Raw genomic sequence first — 16,889 nt, 5'->3', positions numbered from 1 at the left:
ATGCATGAGTGTGCAACTGTTCTGGCATGCCCCGTGTCCTTCCATGCGTGAGTGTATATTGTGTTTCCCTTTGTGGGTGATATTGCATTGGTTGGGGAGGGGCTTGCATGTGTGTGTATTTGCGTTTGTGTGTGACTGTGAGATGCATGCCTGTTTGTGTGCACTTTGCAGGAAGGTCCTGGAACTCGCTCTGTAGACTAGGCTGGCCTCGAACTTGCAGAGATCAGCCTGCCTCTGCCTCCCGTGTGCTGGGATTAAAAGCGTGTGACAACACTGCCTGGCTTGTGTGCATATATATATATATATATATATATATATATATATATATACACATACATATATATGTATATATATATAAATGCACATGTGGGCACGTAGGGGCACAGATATAAATGAATCTATGTGTGTGTGGTTTGCATTGTGTGAACATGTACGCATATCTGTATTACACTTCTGCATACACATCTATGTATGAACTTATGGGCACTTGTGCCATGAATATTCATGGGTGCACAGTACATTTTCAAAGTGGAACAGTGTTGAGAGGCAGCACTCTGGCCTGATTAGCCACACTGTCTACCTGTCCCCTGGGGAGGTCAGCTCACTCCTTCCGCCTAGGTTTCCTTGAAGAGGGCTTCCCCTCTCTCAGTCCCCCTTCCCTTGAAGGAAAACAAGAGTACCCTGAAAAACAAGTTTTGCTGAAATTCAAAACTATCTTCGAGGCCTTTGCATCTGAATCCTGAAGACTCCCCAGTGGGTGAGCCAGGAACAGGAGCTAACTTAAAGTCTAGTGTTACCAGGTGCCTATGTGTCCCGTCCCTGCAGACCTACTGAGGGACTGCAGTGCAAGAGCACTCCTGTGTGCTAATGCACCCCTAGACAGAGGGGAGTCTTAGTGACGCAGGAGCCAAACACAGCGCTCTGCCGGGGGAGTCATGCCCATGAAAAGTTGGGGACAGGAAGGTATAGCGATAGCGCCAGCGTGGCCATGAGCATCCTGTGGATGCCTCCTTGGCAAGTCCTCTTTCCTCCCAGACCCCTCCCAAAAGTCCATAACCACATGAGGAGAAACTGCAGACAGATGGGGACCCTACGCATCCTAGGAGGCACAGGGGTGTGGCAGCTCCAACAGCAAAGGCAGGTTAAGGGTTAATGCACAACCTGCTATTTCGGAGCATCTAAATCAGAATTACAGGACTTCGGGACCAGAAAAAAAAAAAAAAAAACAAAACAGAAAAGGGCTTCACTCAGCTTAGAGACACTGGGAGATGCATCCAGACCTCAAAGTAGCTGAGGGAGGTTTCTACATGACCGGAGCAAATCACACCTTGCCAGTCAGAATTCCAGGCATATGAGCTCTTCCCCCAGTAACTTAGAGCTCACCAGTTACCCTGGTCCGGGAGACTCAGCCCCTACAATGATGAGGAGCCCTGGCCATGTTGGGGGAGGGGCTGGTGTAAGAACACAAGCCCTGCTGAGCAGCTTTGGGCTCAACCTCCAGCACACAGAAGAACCACATTCCTTGGACATCTCTAGCGGGACCTTCCTGTCCCTGAGGGCACAAGGCTGGAAACTCCAACAACAGCCACAGCAAAGCAGACAGAGACACACCACCCTCCCCCGAGCATTATCCTTAGATCTCACCAAAGCTTACTGACACACGGGTTTGTTCCAACCAAAGGCTAAAATTAAAACCCATCACCTTTTTTTCTATGCTTGAAATCAAGTCTAGCTGGGGGGGGGGGCCCTCCAGCATCTTTCCTTTGTCATCAGTGACTACAGAAGAGGCCCTAGGCTTACAAATCCCTGACTGCAGCCCCTGCCAGACCCTCATTTGATTAATAGCCCCAAGTGCCATGTGGTCAGTAGGACCGGCCTGGCCAAAACCCATCTCTGGCAGTTGCAAGGCGTTGCCCCCTCCCCCCCCCCGTAGTTAGCGCAAATAAATGAAGAATTATCTGCTACCCAACCAACAGGTGTTTTTCAGATCGGCTGTTTAAAAAGGCCTGTACTGCTATTTAGCCCGAAGTGACTAAGCTACAGAAGCAATGAACTCAGTCATTTTTCCCTCTCAGGGGGACCTTCCTCCTCTCTTCATCTTTCATCCTTCGTGATGCTGTGGCAAGAGGCCCGTGGCCACCGCAGGTGACACTGCTAACAGAGAGTAGGCAGAGTACCGATTTGGTTCCTTAGAGAGGTCACCCGCAGGCGCCTTTGTGATAAAGCGCGGGGTTTCCCCAGCCCCCCTACTCAGGGGCTTTGTTGTCAAGCTGAGCAGGAGAAGAGCAGTCAGTTGCTAGTTAGCTAGCTGCTGGATCTCAGAGCTGGTAGCAAAGGATGTACCCGGTGCGCACATGCTGCGGGACAGCAGAGAAAGCTACGAATCCGTGGGCTTAGGAGTATTGTTGCCGTCCTGGCTGCGTGCGTTTGGCGCTCAACAGCATCAAAGGGGACCGCGAGCAACCCGACACCACCGCAGGAGCGGGGGACAGGGGCCTTGCGCTGCAGCAGCGGCGCACAAAGACTGGCCGGCCACGGCGAGTCCGGCCCCGGGCAAATGCGCGCAGTTTTGCCTCAACAGGTTGGAAACTCAAAGATGACGCCATGCACTTAACGATCTTCCTCGGTCTTTCTCAGCCGTGACAAACCCCGCCCACGGTCCCTCCCGAGGATCTGGAGGGACCCGCGGCAGCCGCTAGCTCAAGTATTGCCGAGAATGAGGCCAGGAAGGGCGACATTGGCGAAGTGGGCCACAGGCGGATGCCTAGGCTCCTTGCTGACCACCGCCAGCAAGCGCGCAGTTGGCGAAGCGCACAAACTTCTTCACAGAGTTGCCTAAGTCTGCTCATCCCACGAGAGACTCCAGAAGTGGGCAGCTCGCACCACCCTGGCCCAACCGCACTCCGGGACCCCAAGCGCCCGGGGTCTAGAGAATGAATGGCTAGCAAAGCGGCACAGCGCTGAAAGTGCCAGCGCCGCGCGACCCCTGCGCGCTCAAGCCACCGCCCGCCACCTGCGCGTAGGCAGGGCCCGGGACGCTGCCGCCTCCCTGCTGAACGCGCAAAGTAAAAGGTTATCGCCGGGATAAGCCAGAGACCTGCACAGAGGGCGCAGGAGACAGGCAGACACTGGGGTACTAAGTTATATTTCTACCCGGGCTTACCTGGCTTTGCCCAGGCCACGCGTACCACCAGCAGCAAGACCAAACTAGTGAGCACGTCCAGAAGGTGCCGCCGCCGGAGCCTGTGCCACCTGTGGGCGACAACTACAGGTTAGCGGGCCCCGGGCGTCCCCCACCCCTTCACACCCTTCAGCCCTGCACTCGTCAGCAGCCCGAACCTGGGCTCCATCTCCGCAGGCCAGGCCGTCTGCGCCCCGGATGCTAAGCGCAGAGCCTCGGTGAGCCGCTTGCCCACGGCTCTCCCGACCGCTGCGGGCGGCTAGGGCAGGGGCGGGCAGGGACGAGTAGGGGCGGGGAGGGGCGGGGACGTTCAATGGGCGGGGCGCAGGGCGCTGGGCTGGGCCAGGGAGAGCTCCGTGAGCGATCTGATAGATTCAGAACCTGAGGACAAGCAGGGTGGACAAGGACAGGTATCTATCCCAGCTTCTAGTAATCCCTGAGTGACAATCTCTCCCTCTCCTCGATGTGTCGAACGCATGTGTTTTTCCCTCATACCAAGCTGCCTCACGAAGCTGCCAGAGGCTACAAGTGAGATCCAGGCTCGAACCCAGGGCAAGGCGTAGGGACGTCGCACATTCATTAACTCATGGCCATTGCACCATTGCAGGACATGCTCTCAGTCCATGAGGTGGACTGCCAGGAAGGCCAGAGATCTGAAGAAAGGTATCTACCTCCAGGCAACACTGGAGAGACACTGGTCACTTCTTACCCCCTCTGCTCTTGGGTCATTGGGTGTGTCATGGGGGTCCTACCAACTTCAGCATCTCCACTGACTTCCAGCCTGGGGCAGTAGCTCTCCCTAAACCGCTGCCCATGGTGCACCCCCATGGGTGTCTCCTCCAACAGCTGCCTGCAGGTGTGCAGGTGTTATGAAGCCTGCCATGCCCAGGGGTAACCCTGCCCCCACTCCCACCCCCACACAAGGAAACACCTTTGAGTAGACACACACACACACACACACACACACACACACACACACACGCACGCACGCACGCACGCACGCACGCACCCAAGATCCCGTTTCTCTCTCACCAGTTCAGCTCTCCTGATCTCCTACCTGACCTACCTCTTGGCTCCTTCCTCCAGCAACAGGACAACATGGCCTTCTGGCCAGTCCTTTAACAAAATCAGAGATGCTCACAGTCATCAAATCGAGATTCCAGAAAGCCATTCCCACTGACCTAGTGACATTCCCCCAGACTCTAATCTTTGCCTACCCCTACTAGTCCTTCCTGGCCTGGCTCCTCTCCTGGACCACAGAGAAATAGCCACAGGGTCAGCCTGGCTCCCCAGACCCTCTCACGCCCCCACCCCCAGCCTGTAGCACCTGAAGTGACTCACATGTTTCTTGTAGACCAGAGACCAAGTTCCTCCATGCCACCCCGCTGCTCTGAGTCCTTCCCATGCTTTCCAGGCCCCTCTCAAGTCTCCCTTCCTGGCCTTCCCCATATTACCTCCTGACAGCCTGGCGCTGCCCTCCCCCTGCCCGCTGCTCTGCAGCTGCAGCCTGAGGCCTGCTTGGGATTCTGATGGGATCACATCATCCCCTTCTTCTCCAGCTTCAAAGGCCGGATCCTGCCCCAGACCCAGGGGCCTGCCCAGTCTCGCCCATCCAGCTGGCCCACATCCCCGCTTCATCTGCCTTCGAACCCGGAATCCCCGTGCAGGTGAAAAGGGCGCAGGGAGGAAGAAGGCCATCTAGAGAACTGTGGTCCACACTTTTTGAGAGTAGGAATGATTGATTGTCCTACACTCATTTTCAAAACTTCAATTTCAGAGGAGAGGGGAGAGTGGATCTAGGCCCTTGCTGTGCCTGGAGGTCCTTTGTGTGTTTCTGAGTACTCCAAGTTCAGGTGTGGGTTGGCACAGTTACACGTAGTAGGTGCCTGTGTGTCGGTCAGCATGCATTCATGTATACAAACATGTAGGAGCATGTCTGGGACTTCGATGATCCTGTCTCTCTTTGTTAACACGTCTATCTATCTGGAAGCCATGCCCCAGGTGAAAAGTCTGAGGTGAAGAGTCTGAGGTGAAAGAGTCTGAGGAGCTCATGGTGGGATGGGAAGGAAGGAGGCGGCTCTCGGCTCTTCTGCCTGTCTTCCAGGCCTGTCTGCTTCCACCACAGCAGACCTAATTCCTCAATCTTCCTCAATCTTCAATCAGATGATGAGAGCTTAACTATGTGTCCAAAAAAGCAGGCCTCTGCAGGTGGCAGGATGTAGCCCCCAGGTCTGTCCGTAGTTTCTGAGAGGAATCCTTGGGCTTCAGAGTTTGCTGACCGCCTCCGTCCCCTGTTTGACACCTCAGGGCAGAGATGAGTCCATTTGGGGAGAATTTGGTGATGGGGACAACGGGGAGCCACCGGAGACACCAAGCCTGGTTGTCTTTCCCTGACGCAGTGAAGAGTGTCCTTCAAAGGGCCTGAGCGACAAGCACTGTGACAGACAACGGAAATCACTAAGCTGAGCTCTCTGCTGTGAGTGTGGTGCTTGGCTGCCACACCGGCTGCTAAAATCACACATTCTACACTGCCCTACCCTCAGGTTGTCTCCATTATTCCCCTAATACTCACAGCTTTTTCCTTTTAGAGTTTGTTCCCTTTGTATACACAGGGAAGAAGGAATCACTATGGGGGGGGGGACGCTGAAAATATGGATGTCACTCAGGAAAGTCTCAGTTAATGTTACGCTGCGTGCCCTCCTCTTCTTCCACAAAAGTAGGGGGTTTGCTCAGGGGAGCAGGGCTCAACCTCCAGCCATTAGTTGATCCTCTAAAACTGAGGGGCAGAGAGAGAGAGAGAGAGAGAGAGAGAGAGAGAGAGAGAGAGAGAGAGAGAGAGAGAGAGAGGAGAGAGAGAGAGAGTCCTCGGCTGTCCTGGCACACTGGCACAATGGGATCAACAGCAGGCTCTGCTCCTCCTGCGTCCAGAGAGGCACCATGGAGTTGGATGTGGGTAACATGTGAGTCAGCTTCCTGTTGCTGTAACAAAATAGGTGAAAAGCATCAACTTATAAGGAAGGAAGTCTTGTTTAGGCTTGTAATTCCTTAGGGTTCAGACTCTGGTTGGCCCAGTCACACTGGCACAGGAGGCTGCCCACCTCACAGTGATCACAAAGCAGACTGGGCAGGGTGGAGGTCCCGACAGCCCCTCCAATGGCTTGCCCCATGACTTAGTTTCCCACTAGGCCCTCAGCTTTCCTCAACCTCCCAGTGGCACCCGAGACTGGGGATCAAACCTTCAGCACATGGATCTGGGGGCAACATGTAAGATCCAAATTACAGTGGCCACCAAAGTGACTTTTCAACAGGAGGGGGGGGACACTACAGATGGGCCAGGTGGCTGTGGAAAGCACAAGTGTCTATCAGAGGTCTAGTCTCAGCCACGCCCCCGGACCTGAGCACACAGTGTCGCTGTTCACTTTCAGGCTGCAGGCGTCGTCCCGAGACCTGAGGAACATTCCTGTGCTCTGGCCTCTGCTGGACTATGTCCCTTGGCTCTATCACCATCTCTGCGCAGCACTGGGGACCATGTGAGCTGTCCTTTGACCGTGTTTCTTTCTTCATTGCATAGCTACACCGCCCCGTCTTGATACGCCAGGATCACACTATGGGGTCTATACCTCCGCTCTGCTTCACCTCATGGGTGTAACTCAGTTAACGGCAGCGGTTCTCAACCTGTGGGTTGAAACCCCTTTGGGGTCGAATGGCCCTTTCAAGGGAGTTGCATATCAGATATCCTGCATATCAGATAGTTCTATTATGATTCACAAAAGTAGCAAAATTATAGCTATGAAGTATCAGCAAAAATAATTTTACGGTTGGGGGTCACCACAACGTGAGGAACTGTATTAAAGGGTCACAATATCGGGAAGGTTAGGAGCCACTGGTTAATGGCATGGTGGACCTCACTCCAATCCACATGGTGCCTCCCTAGAGCTGAGAGGACCCTTCAGCTCAAAACTGTCCCTAGCAGGGGCTGGAGAAAGGGCTTGTTCTTCCAGGGGATCTGAGTTGGGTGGCTCTCTACACCTTCGATGGGTAGCTCGTAACTGTCTGTAACAACAGCTGGTCTCTGAGGGCACCCACACAGCCATGCGCTTACACAGATGTGTACACATAAAAAAAATAGAACAAATCCTTTTTCTTTTTAATTAATTAATTTTTTCCAGCCTGACCACAGTTTCCCTTCTTTCACTCCAGTAAAATAAATGTTAAAAAAAAAACAACAACAACAATGCCGGGTGTTGGTGGCGCACGCCTTTAATCCCAGCACTTGGGAGGCAGAGGCAGGCGGATCTCTGTGAGTTCGAGGCCAGCCTGGTCTACAAGACCTAGTTCCAGGACAGCCTCCAAAGCCACAGAGAAACCCTGTCTCGAAAAACCAAAAAAAAAAAAAAAAATACAACCAACTATCTGAAGTACTCGAGTGATCACACCACAATATTACAGGTGTACACACAAAGACACTATAAAAACATACAACCAGATATATACTCTCTCTCTCTCTCTCTCTCTCTCTCTCTCTCTCTCTCTCTCACTCACACACACACACACACACACACACTCACACACACACACACACAATCTGGGTTTGTTGACTCTCAAAGCAATGCTAAAACTTGTCCAGCCACATTCACTTTCCTGTCACTTGGCTTTCACGTGACCTTCCTCCTCCAACTACCTCTGCTGCAGCTCTCTCTCCGGCTGCCACCACCAGGGTAGACCTAGATCCTACCTGCAGCCAGCTGGGACCTGGGACCTGGGACCTGGGACCTCATCTCTTCTGCCCTATGCCCTGACTCTCCCTCCTCCCTGGTCCTGTGTGATGGCATCCTCGCTCTGAGCCGCCTGACTCAGTGCCTACAGCCATGCTTTGTGTGAGGCACACTAGCTGGGCCATTTGTAGAGCCTACTAGGCGGGGCTGGCCTGTGCCCTGCCCCGCTGACCTTGTCCCCTTCTTGACACTTGCTATGTGTGCACCTGCCTCATGCGACACCTTCACCCCGTCCAGCTGTGGGCTATCTGAAGACATAGACTGATCATACTTATAATTTCCTTTTAAAAGCCCAAATGTCGCTGCTGCTGGAGCTGATGGCACCTATGCCGGCCCCTCCTCTCTGTTCTCTTTCCTCCCACCTGATATGGTCCATACTAGTCTCTTTGGGGGTGGGGGTCTTCCTTCAGATTTGTGTTCTTCTAGAAACACAGTTGTTTTGTGAAGTTTCAGAAAAAGAAAATATCCATGGTCCCAAAAGCTTGTTTTTGTGTTTAAATTTACAGAGTGCCCCAGCTCTTTGCAGTTTGACGCAATACACATGCATTTAAATGATTGGCATGAAACCAGTGTGCCTGACTTAGCAATCCCATCGTTAATGAGTTGGATGATTTTTTTTAACTTATGCTTAAAATAATATACTTCCTTGAAGAGACTGAAATACAGCATCCAAAATGGAAACCACCATGTAAGGACTGAGGAGCAGCTCTGACAAGATTGGTAGCAAACTCAACCCATGAGTGGGAGCACCTTCACACACACACACACACACACACACACACACACACACACACACACACACACACAGACTGGAAACGATGGGAGTTTTTCTCCCACGATGGATAGAGGACTGTTTTCAACAAGCCCACATGCAGGGGGAGGGGAAGAAATATTTGAAGAAATAATGCTTGTGAATTTTTAAATTAATGACAGACACAAAAGCAAAAATTGAAGAATCCCAGAAAACATTTACTAGAACAAATGCCAAAAACTAAAATAAACAAAATAGAGCAGAAAAAGAAAGTGTGACTCACCACCCCAGAGTCTCTCCATCAAATCAAGCTGATGTCAAGTTAAGCACTATTGGCGATCAGAGAGGCATGAAGATACAGAGAGAAACAAGGACCCACAGCAGGGTCCCCAGAAGCAACATATGGTCATCACAGTGGAACAGCATCATTGTGTCGGTAACAAAAGCTCTGATTCAGAATCCTTTCTAAATGATTTTATTGTATAGTACTGGGGACTGAACCTAGGACCTTCCACACTCTGGGAAAGTACTCTGCCACTACACTGTACACCCCAGCCATTCCTCTACCCTTTCCTTCTCTACCTCATGTCTTCTCTTTCTGTCTTTCTGTTTTGAGACAAAGCCCCAACTAAGCTGCCCATGCTGGTCTTGAACTCACCCTATAGTCCAGGTAGACCTTGAACCTGCTATTCCCTAGCCTCAGCTTCCAGAGGAGAGAAACTACAGACCTGTGTCACTAGGCCTGGCTTGTTTATTCACTGAAAATACCTTTTAAAAATTAAAAAAGTGCCTTCTTGTTTGATTAACCCAGTCACGTGTAGTTCATGTTTTATAAGAAATGACCGATGACATACTTAGATCTAAAAAGAGTGATGAGTATTAGAAGCAATGATGACAAAATGAGAAACTTATTTATAATACATTCTATTTGGGTTTTGTTTGTTTGTTGTTTTTTGTGACAGGGTCTCACTATGTAGCCTTGGCTATCTGGACCTCACTATGTAGACCAAGCTGGCCTTGAACTCACAGTGTTCACCTGTTTCTGCCTCCCAAATGCTGCAATTAAAGACATGTGCCACCATGCCCAGATTCCAATGCATTTTAATTGCTGTGTTATCTGTTTAAAGGAAACTCTATGGCACCATTCTATGTTGATAACATATTACAGGCAAAACATATGGTAACGATATCAGGAAGAACGAGAGTAAAGATCTAGGAAAATACTGTCCTGGAGCCTCACAGTGTGTGTGAAACAGACAAAGGCTATTTGAGGATTAAACAGATTATAAATTACAAAAATTGAAAATATAAGGGCAAGAATAAATAAGTAAATACATATAGTTCATGATGTCAACAACAAATAACTCAACATTTAACCTAGACAATATTTACAAGATGTGTTGGGTAAAAATAAGAGGAAAAAAATAAAAGTCACACAAACTGAGAAAAAGGAAAGAAAGGAACTAAATAACTTATTTTCAGATGACCTCAACTTATATTTAAGAACCTCTAATGTCTTCACCAAAAGTCTACTCACTAAAATCAACAAGGTCACTCAAAGAAATAAAGAATTCCTGTGTTCACTGCAGCACCATTTATCACCAAAGGAAATCAACCCATCTGCCTACCAACCAATGAGTGGGTGAAGAAGATGTATTTGGTACAAGCCAATAAAATATTAGTGTGCCATTAGGAAAGGAGACAGGTCTGGCAACAGTGACAGCAGGGAGGAGTGTGAAGGACATTTTACTCAGAGAAATAAGCCAGGCACAGATGACAGACTCTTTATTATCTGACTTACCCATGGACTCTAGAATAGCTGAACCCAGAGAAGGAAAGAGCAGAATAGTGGTTGCAAAGGGTTTAAAGAATGCAAAGAGTATTTTTGTTTGTTTGTTTAAAGCTATACATACACAATAGCATAAAAGCACTAACCTAGTTTGCTCATCTGTTGCTGTGATAACCACCATAACAGAGACCATGGAAGGACCCTGCTTACTGGCTTGCTTCAGTAATGCATAGTTAACATTTTTATACAGCCCAGGACCATCTGCCTAGGGATGGCCCTACCCACAGTGGGCTGGGCCCTCCTTCATCAACTAGCAATTAAGAAAATACTTCACACACATGGCCTTGGGCTCCTCAGATTGAGGCAACCCTTCAGTTAAGGTTCCTCTTCCCAGGTAACTCTAGGTCAAGTTGACAGCTGAAGTTAACCATAATAAACACAAACCATCCGGCAATGAAGTTAATATGTCTAAGATCTGTGTGCCAAAAATCCATAAAATTTTACTGATAAAGAAACTTTAAGACTGTAGCTGGAGAGATGGCTCAGTGGTTAAGAGCACTGGCTGTTCTTCCAGAGAACCCTGGTTCAATTCCTAGCACTCACATGGCAACTTACAACTGTCAGTAACTCCAGTTCCAGGGAATCTGATATCTTCACACAAGTGCACATGAAATAAAGTTGAATACATTTTTTTTTCTGAGACAGAGTTTCTCTGTATTGTTTTGGAGGCTGTCCTGGAACTCACTTTGTAGACCAGGCTGGCCTCAAACTCACAGAGATCCCCCTGCCTCTGCCTCCCAAGTGCTGGGATTAAAGGTGTGCGCCACCAATGCCTGGAAAAGTTAAATAAATTTTTAAAAATACAAAGGACTAAGTATAGCTCATGCTATTGGGGGGGGGAACACACCATCCCCCCTCCAAAAAAACATGTTGAGGAATATGTTCAATTTTTTTAATATTTCACTATAAATTTACATTTTGTAGTTTACTATGATAACCAAAACGGAGCAGTATTGGAAGACAGGTAGAAATACCAGTGAGCATAATGAATAAAATAGTACCTCATGCCAGGCAGTGGTGGCACACACCTTTAATCCCAGTACTCAGGAGACAGAGGCAGGTGGATCTGTGAGTTTGAGGCTAGCCTGGTCTACAAGAGCTAGTTCCAGGACAGCCTCCAAAGCCACAGAGAAACCCTGTCTCGAAAAACCAAAAAAAGAAAAAAGAAAGAAAGAAATGCAGAGATGGATCCACATGAGTGTAATCAATTGATCTTCACGGAGATGCCCAGATTTTCCTATCCTACCAATATAAGCTCAGATGTCAGGGACAAATCCTGTATGGATGGATGACACCACCCACTTAGAACCCACACCCTGAATGAAGCTCTGAGGCAGCAATGATTTCCAGCAAGGAGCCAATGTATGTGCACGCCATGCATCCAGGTACCCATATCCATGGCATCACCGTCAGCTATTTCCAGAGCATGCTGAGACCTGTAATTCCAGGAGCCATGAGACACCAACCCTGACTCAAGTTCTGTCCTTATCATATTTCCATGGCAACAGAATGAGAAAGTTGTACCCAAACCAAACCTGCTCACAGAGAGGAGAGATGGATATATCCCTTTCTTACTCATCAGGAAAACTGTCAAAAAGAACAGTGGAGATGATGCCAAGTCCCCAAAAAAAGACATCTGGAATGTTCACTTCCTGCTGGTAGGGGCAAAAAATTGTAGAAACTTCTTGGAAAACTGGCCATATCCAGCAAAGTGAAGCATGCAAATCCTTCTCTTGGGAAAACGTCCAACAGACATAGCTATGTGTATCCCCTAAAGACATGGACAAGAATGTTCACAGAAGAACTGGTCATCAGAGTCCACAGCCCATCCACAGCAGAATGCAAAAACCGTGTTAAGTTCACAAGAGGAAAGCTTCAGCATGAAGACGGTTACACACAGCAGGGTGAAGTTCACAAACACCACTACAGGGCAGATGCTGTACACAAAAGGGTTTGTATTCTGTGACTCCATGAACACGAAACTTCTCTGTGTAATGGTAAAACGTATTGAAAGGCATTATTGTGGATCATAGTAAACTGGGAAATCCCCCTTTTAAGTATACAAGATAGTTATGTCCTCCAGAGTTATATCAGACTTAATTACCATGAGCATGTACACACACACACACACACACACACACACACACGTGCACATGCACGCATACACACACACACAAGATATATTGCACTTATACATTGAGATGCAATGCCCTATCCAGTGGTAGCCATCTACACGTTTATTAAACATCAACAAAGAGGAAGGGGAAAGGCAAAAGAAGGGTGAAGCAATCAATTCAGTTCAAGCAGAATTTCCAACAATTTCTCAAATAGTCCTAAAAATACTTGGGCCATTATAAAATCAAAATATTAATCAACTCTATAAAATGTTAAAGATGTTATGTCCCAAAATATTAAATATTCAGCCCAAATTTAATTAATTATACAAAAATGAGCAAGCACATCTATCTCATTGATACACAAATTTGATTTCATGTCAATACACTATAAAATTATGTGTACAGCAAATAATTGTTGTAAATACTTTTAAGATTTATTAACAATAAATGTTTGATTTGTATTGTTTGTTATTTTTTTTACTCCTTTGCCTTTTGAAGGGCCCTCTACCAAGCTCCCGAATAAATCACACACAGAGGCTTATTCTAAGTTATGAATACCCGGCCTTAGCTTGGCTTGTTTCTAGCCAGCTTTTTTTTTTAATCTTTAGATTATCCCATCTACCTTTTCCTCTAGGCTTTTACCATGGTCCCCATGCTGTAGGGGCCATCTATTCCAGACTGATGTCTTTGGATCTGTGATCAGGGCCAGCCAAACAACCCCCAGGCTGACCCTGAGTGGGGGAGTATGGATGAGGGAAGACCTAGCTATCCAACAACATTAACACCAAGACAGAGGGCTCCTAGTAAATACTGAAGGCCACAGTTTATTGAAGCATCATGGTAAGTAACCATCCAAAGGTGGGCGCAATGGCAGAAGACATCTATTATCATGTATAAAGACTGAGAGCAAGTATTTCCTTCAGCCCTAGAGACATTCCTTAGTAGCTTGTACTCCATCCCTCAGGTACCCCAGGTCAGTACAGCCCATTAGCCCAAGTCTTTAGTTATTCAGAATAGGTGTCATTTCCCCACCAAGGCCAGGCATCCAGTGGTAATCAGTCGTAATCTAAAAGACAAAAGAAGTTCTGAGCTCTTAGAACTAGCTGCTGGGTGAAACACATTTCTAAAATATTACATGGGCTCCCTGACATATCTCTCTCTTATTTAAATCTTACTTTTACTCTTACTCTGTGGCTGACTGGATGACTGGCTTCCTGGGTGGCTGGCACATGGTATCCTCTTACCCTTGTTCTCTTATTGCTCCTCTCTTCCTTGTTTCTCCTCCTATTTATACTCTTTGCTTGCCAGCCCTGCCTATCCTTGCTACTGCCTCACTCTTGGCCATTCAAATTTCTTTTAGGACCACCAGGGATTTTATACAGGCACAGTAACACAGCTTCACAGAGTTAAACAAATGCAGCATCAACAAAAGTCACACACCTGAAAATAATATTCTACCACAGATTTGTATACCTGTTATACATACATGCATACATACATACATACATACACACACACACACAACCAGCATTACATAAAAATGTCTCAGATAAAAAGAGGTTGTAAATGGAAAAAGTCTAAAAGGTACTCGTCTACCAGATGGCTCTAGCGAGGTCTACTAAATATCTTCAACCTGGTATACTAGATAGCCCCAATGAGGTCTACCAGATGTCTCCAGAGTGGTCTACTATAGCTCTACAACATGGTCTTCCAGATGGTTCCAGAGTTGTCTACCAGGTATCTCTAGAGTGGTCTACTATAGCTCTCCAGCATGGTCTACCAGATGGCTCCAGAGTTGTCTACCAGATGTTTCCACAGTAGTCTCTCAGATGTTTGTAGAATGGTCTACCAGATGGCTCCAGAGTGGTCTACCAGATGTCCTCATCCTGGTCTACCAGATGTTTCTACTAAATGTTTACCGTCTTGTCTATAGATGTTCCTAGAATGGTCTACCAGATCTACAGATGTTCCCAGATTGGCTCTCTAGCATGGCCTAGGAGATATCTGAATCTATGTCTAGGTTACATTACAAAGGTCATGTGCCAGCAGAATATGCATCACACCCCTTGGTGGTTCCTCTCGGCCTCACCTCACCTCTTCACCGCTCTGCCTGGGTCTTCAAGCCAGGAAGTCTCATTCACAGTGAACATATAGAACAACCCACACGGAGGCTGCAGTATGTTTGAAGGTGCTTTTTATGTTACTGTTCTTTAAATTACACATGTGCACAGTAATGACACTTCTGGTTGCATGAAGTACATTATAACAAGCAAAAGAGAAAAAATGATTACGACTACAACGGCAAACATGAATGGATTTTCCTATAAAACTGAACTCTCTAGCAAAGTTCTGAGTGGAAGACAGGTCATGCAGACAAAGCTCCCACTGTCCCCAGAGTACCCTGGAGACACTGGGTGTCTGCTCCCACCCCCAACTCAAGAGGATACTTGGGGGTACAGGAAGGAGCAACAGGATGAGAAAAACAAGGAACTGTGAAATCCAGGGCTCAGAGAGCTGAGCCTAGGGAGCTGCCCAGGTGCCCTACTCAACCCAGGGCTGCATTGTTATACAGTTCATTGTGCTCTGGGGCTGAGAGCAGCCGGTAGGCACCTCATCCCCTTCCTCCCCTCCCCTCTCACATTGTTCCCTTTTTCCTCCAGCTCCACCCTGCCTCCCCATCTGCTTCCCCCTTTCCTGTTCTCTGCCCAGGCCTCATCCCTGCTTTCCTCTAGGGGATTCTGTGAACGGAGGAAGAGGAAAACACAAACTCAGGGGCTAGCCCAAGGAGAGCTCAGGCAAAGCCACATGACCTTGGCCACACCTGACCTGGCCTGGCATGTCCTTTCAGTTGATGTGGCCTGGTCACTCGCTCACTCAAGCCTTGTTTGTTACATGACAAGGCTGAAGAAGAGTCGTCCCAGAGCCTGAAGCTTATTTTCCCTGCTCTGTCTCAGAGCCGAGCACCTGCTATTGTATCTAGAAGTGAGCACACGAAAGGACAGCAGAACCCATGTGGAAGCTCTGCTACAAGTGGTGGCCCACAAAAGCATATGATAGAAGAGAGATGCAGGACTCACCTGAGAGGCACTGGGCAGTGTTTGGAAGGTCCACACTCCCTATCCACCTTCCTACTGCCTAGTCTTGGGGCACGGTCTCCTGTCCTGGTAGACATGGGAAACAAAGCCCCTGGACAAGAGCTGGAGCGTCAATATGGCTACTTCCCTGCTATGGGTCTTATGTGGCAGCTCCTACAAAAATCCTCTGCCAGGCCCTTAGAGAAGTCACTGGTGATGATGGCTGTCTACCCGGAGTGGCACTTAGGGTCTGACCAAAGGGACCTACATACAGTGAGTTTCCAATGGAAGGGCAAGGGGTGACATGGTTGCAATGAGATGTAATTTGCCGTCTAAACTGGGATGTCCTTGGGAGTAGAGAAGCATTTTGAAAAGTTACACTAGGGAGTGTGGGTATATAGCTGAGCCCTCGAAGTGCTTCTTTGCAAGCACAAGGACCGAAGTTCAATACTCAGAACCACATTTAAAATAAATGGATGTGGAGGTGTGTGCTTGTACTCCTTGTGCTATAGAGGCAAAAAAAAAAAAAAAAAAAAAAAAAAACAAGCAAGGTGGGCTGCGAGAGATGAAAGCCAGGAGTTGATTGTAAAGCCCGATGTCACCTGGATACTGCTTTCAGGCTCAGATGGCCCAGGGCCATCAGTCTGCAGTGGGACCCATCTGTGTCTGCTTCCCACGGCGGGTCAGCTTAGTGAGCTGTCATCCAAGAGGTCAAGTTCAATGTTATAAATGAAGATAAATTCCAAGCGGAAAATAGAAGGGACTCTCCTTTAGAGTCCGGGAGGGGCAAACACGTTCATGAACACAGCACATGCGGTTTAGATCAGGGTCCCAGCAGGGAGCAGAGGACACAGGAGGGATGTTTACGGGGAAGTTGAAAGGAGCATTATGTAAAGACTGGTACAGGGTTTAAAGAGGCCCGCACAGCGTGTGCAGCTCCAGTGCATACTGTCCAGGAGCCCTGTGAGAACAGCTGTCCCCCAGGAAGCCCAGGACCACACCCAACCTCTCCCTGCTCCAGGCACTGCCTAGAGACACCCTGTGGTGAACTTCTGAAGAGGCTAAAAGCAAAAGTAGCCAAAAGAGCAGTCTAAGCTCCCAGTCCTGGGCCCAGAGGGATGCAGAGGGAGACGGGTCAGGGA

At 48.4% G+C, this 16,889-nt stretch overlaps 1 protein-coding gene across 1 annotated transcript in view; it reads right to left on the bottom strand.

Annotated features, from left to right (window-relative positions):
* Col18a1 (collagen type XVIII alpha 1 chain) overlaps nucleotides 1-3,452 on the bottom strand; it is a 106,436-nt gene extending 102,984 nt beyond the window's left edge. Inside the window, exons 1-2 of the mRNA XM_013113903.3 lie at nucleotides 3,340-3,452; nucleotides 3,164-3,252 (exon numbers count right to left, since the gene is read on the bottom strand). Of these exons, the coding sequence (XP_012969357.1) occupies nucleotides 3,164-3,252; nucleotides 3,340-3,350 (100 nt within the window). The 5' untranslated portion in view covers nucleotides 3,351-3,452. The remainder of the gene's footprint in view (nucleotides 1-3,163; nucleotides 3,253-3,339) is intronic.
* Between the last annotated feature and the right edge of the window lie 13,437 nt (nucleotides 3,453-16,889).

This window comes from Mesocricetus auratus, unplaced genomic scaffold (assembly GCF_017639785.1).
Source record: "Mesocricetus auratus isolate SY011 unplaced genomic scaffold, BCM_Maur_2.0 Super-Scaffold_100027, whole genome shotgun sequence".
Classification (NCBI taxonomy): Eukaryota; Metazoa; Chordata; class Mammalia; order Rodentia; family Cricetidae; genus Mesocricetus; species Mesocricetus auratus.
Note: the sequence above shows the minus strand (reverse complement) of the source record. Positions and strands in the feature narration are given on the sequence as shown.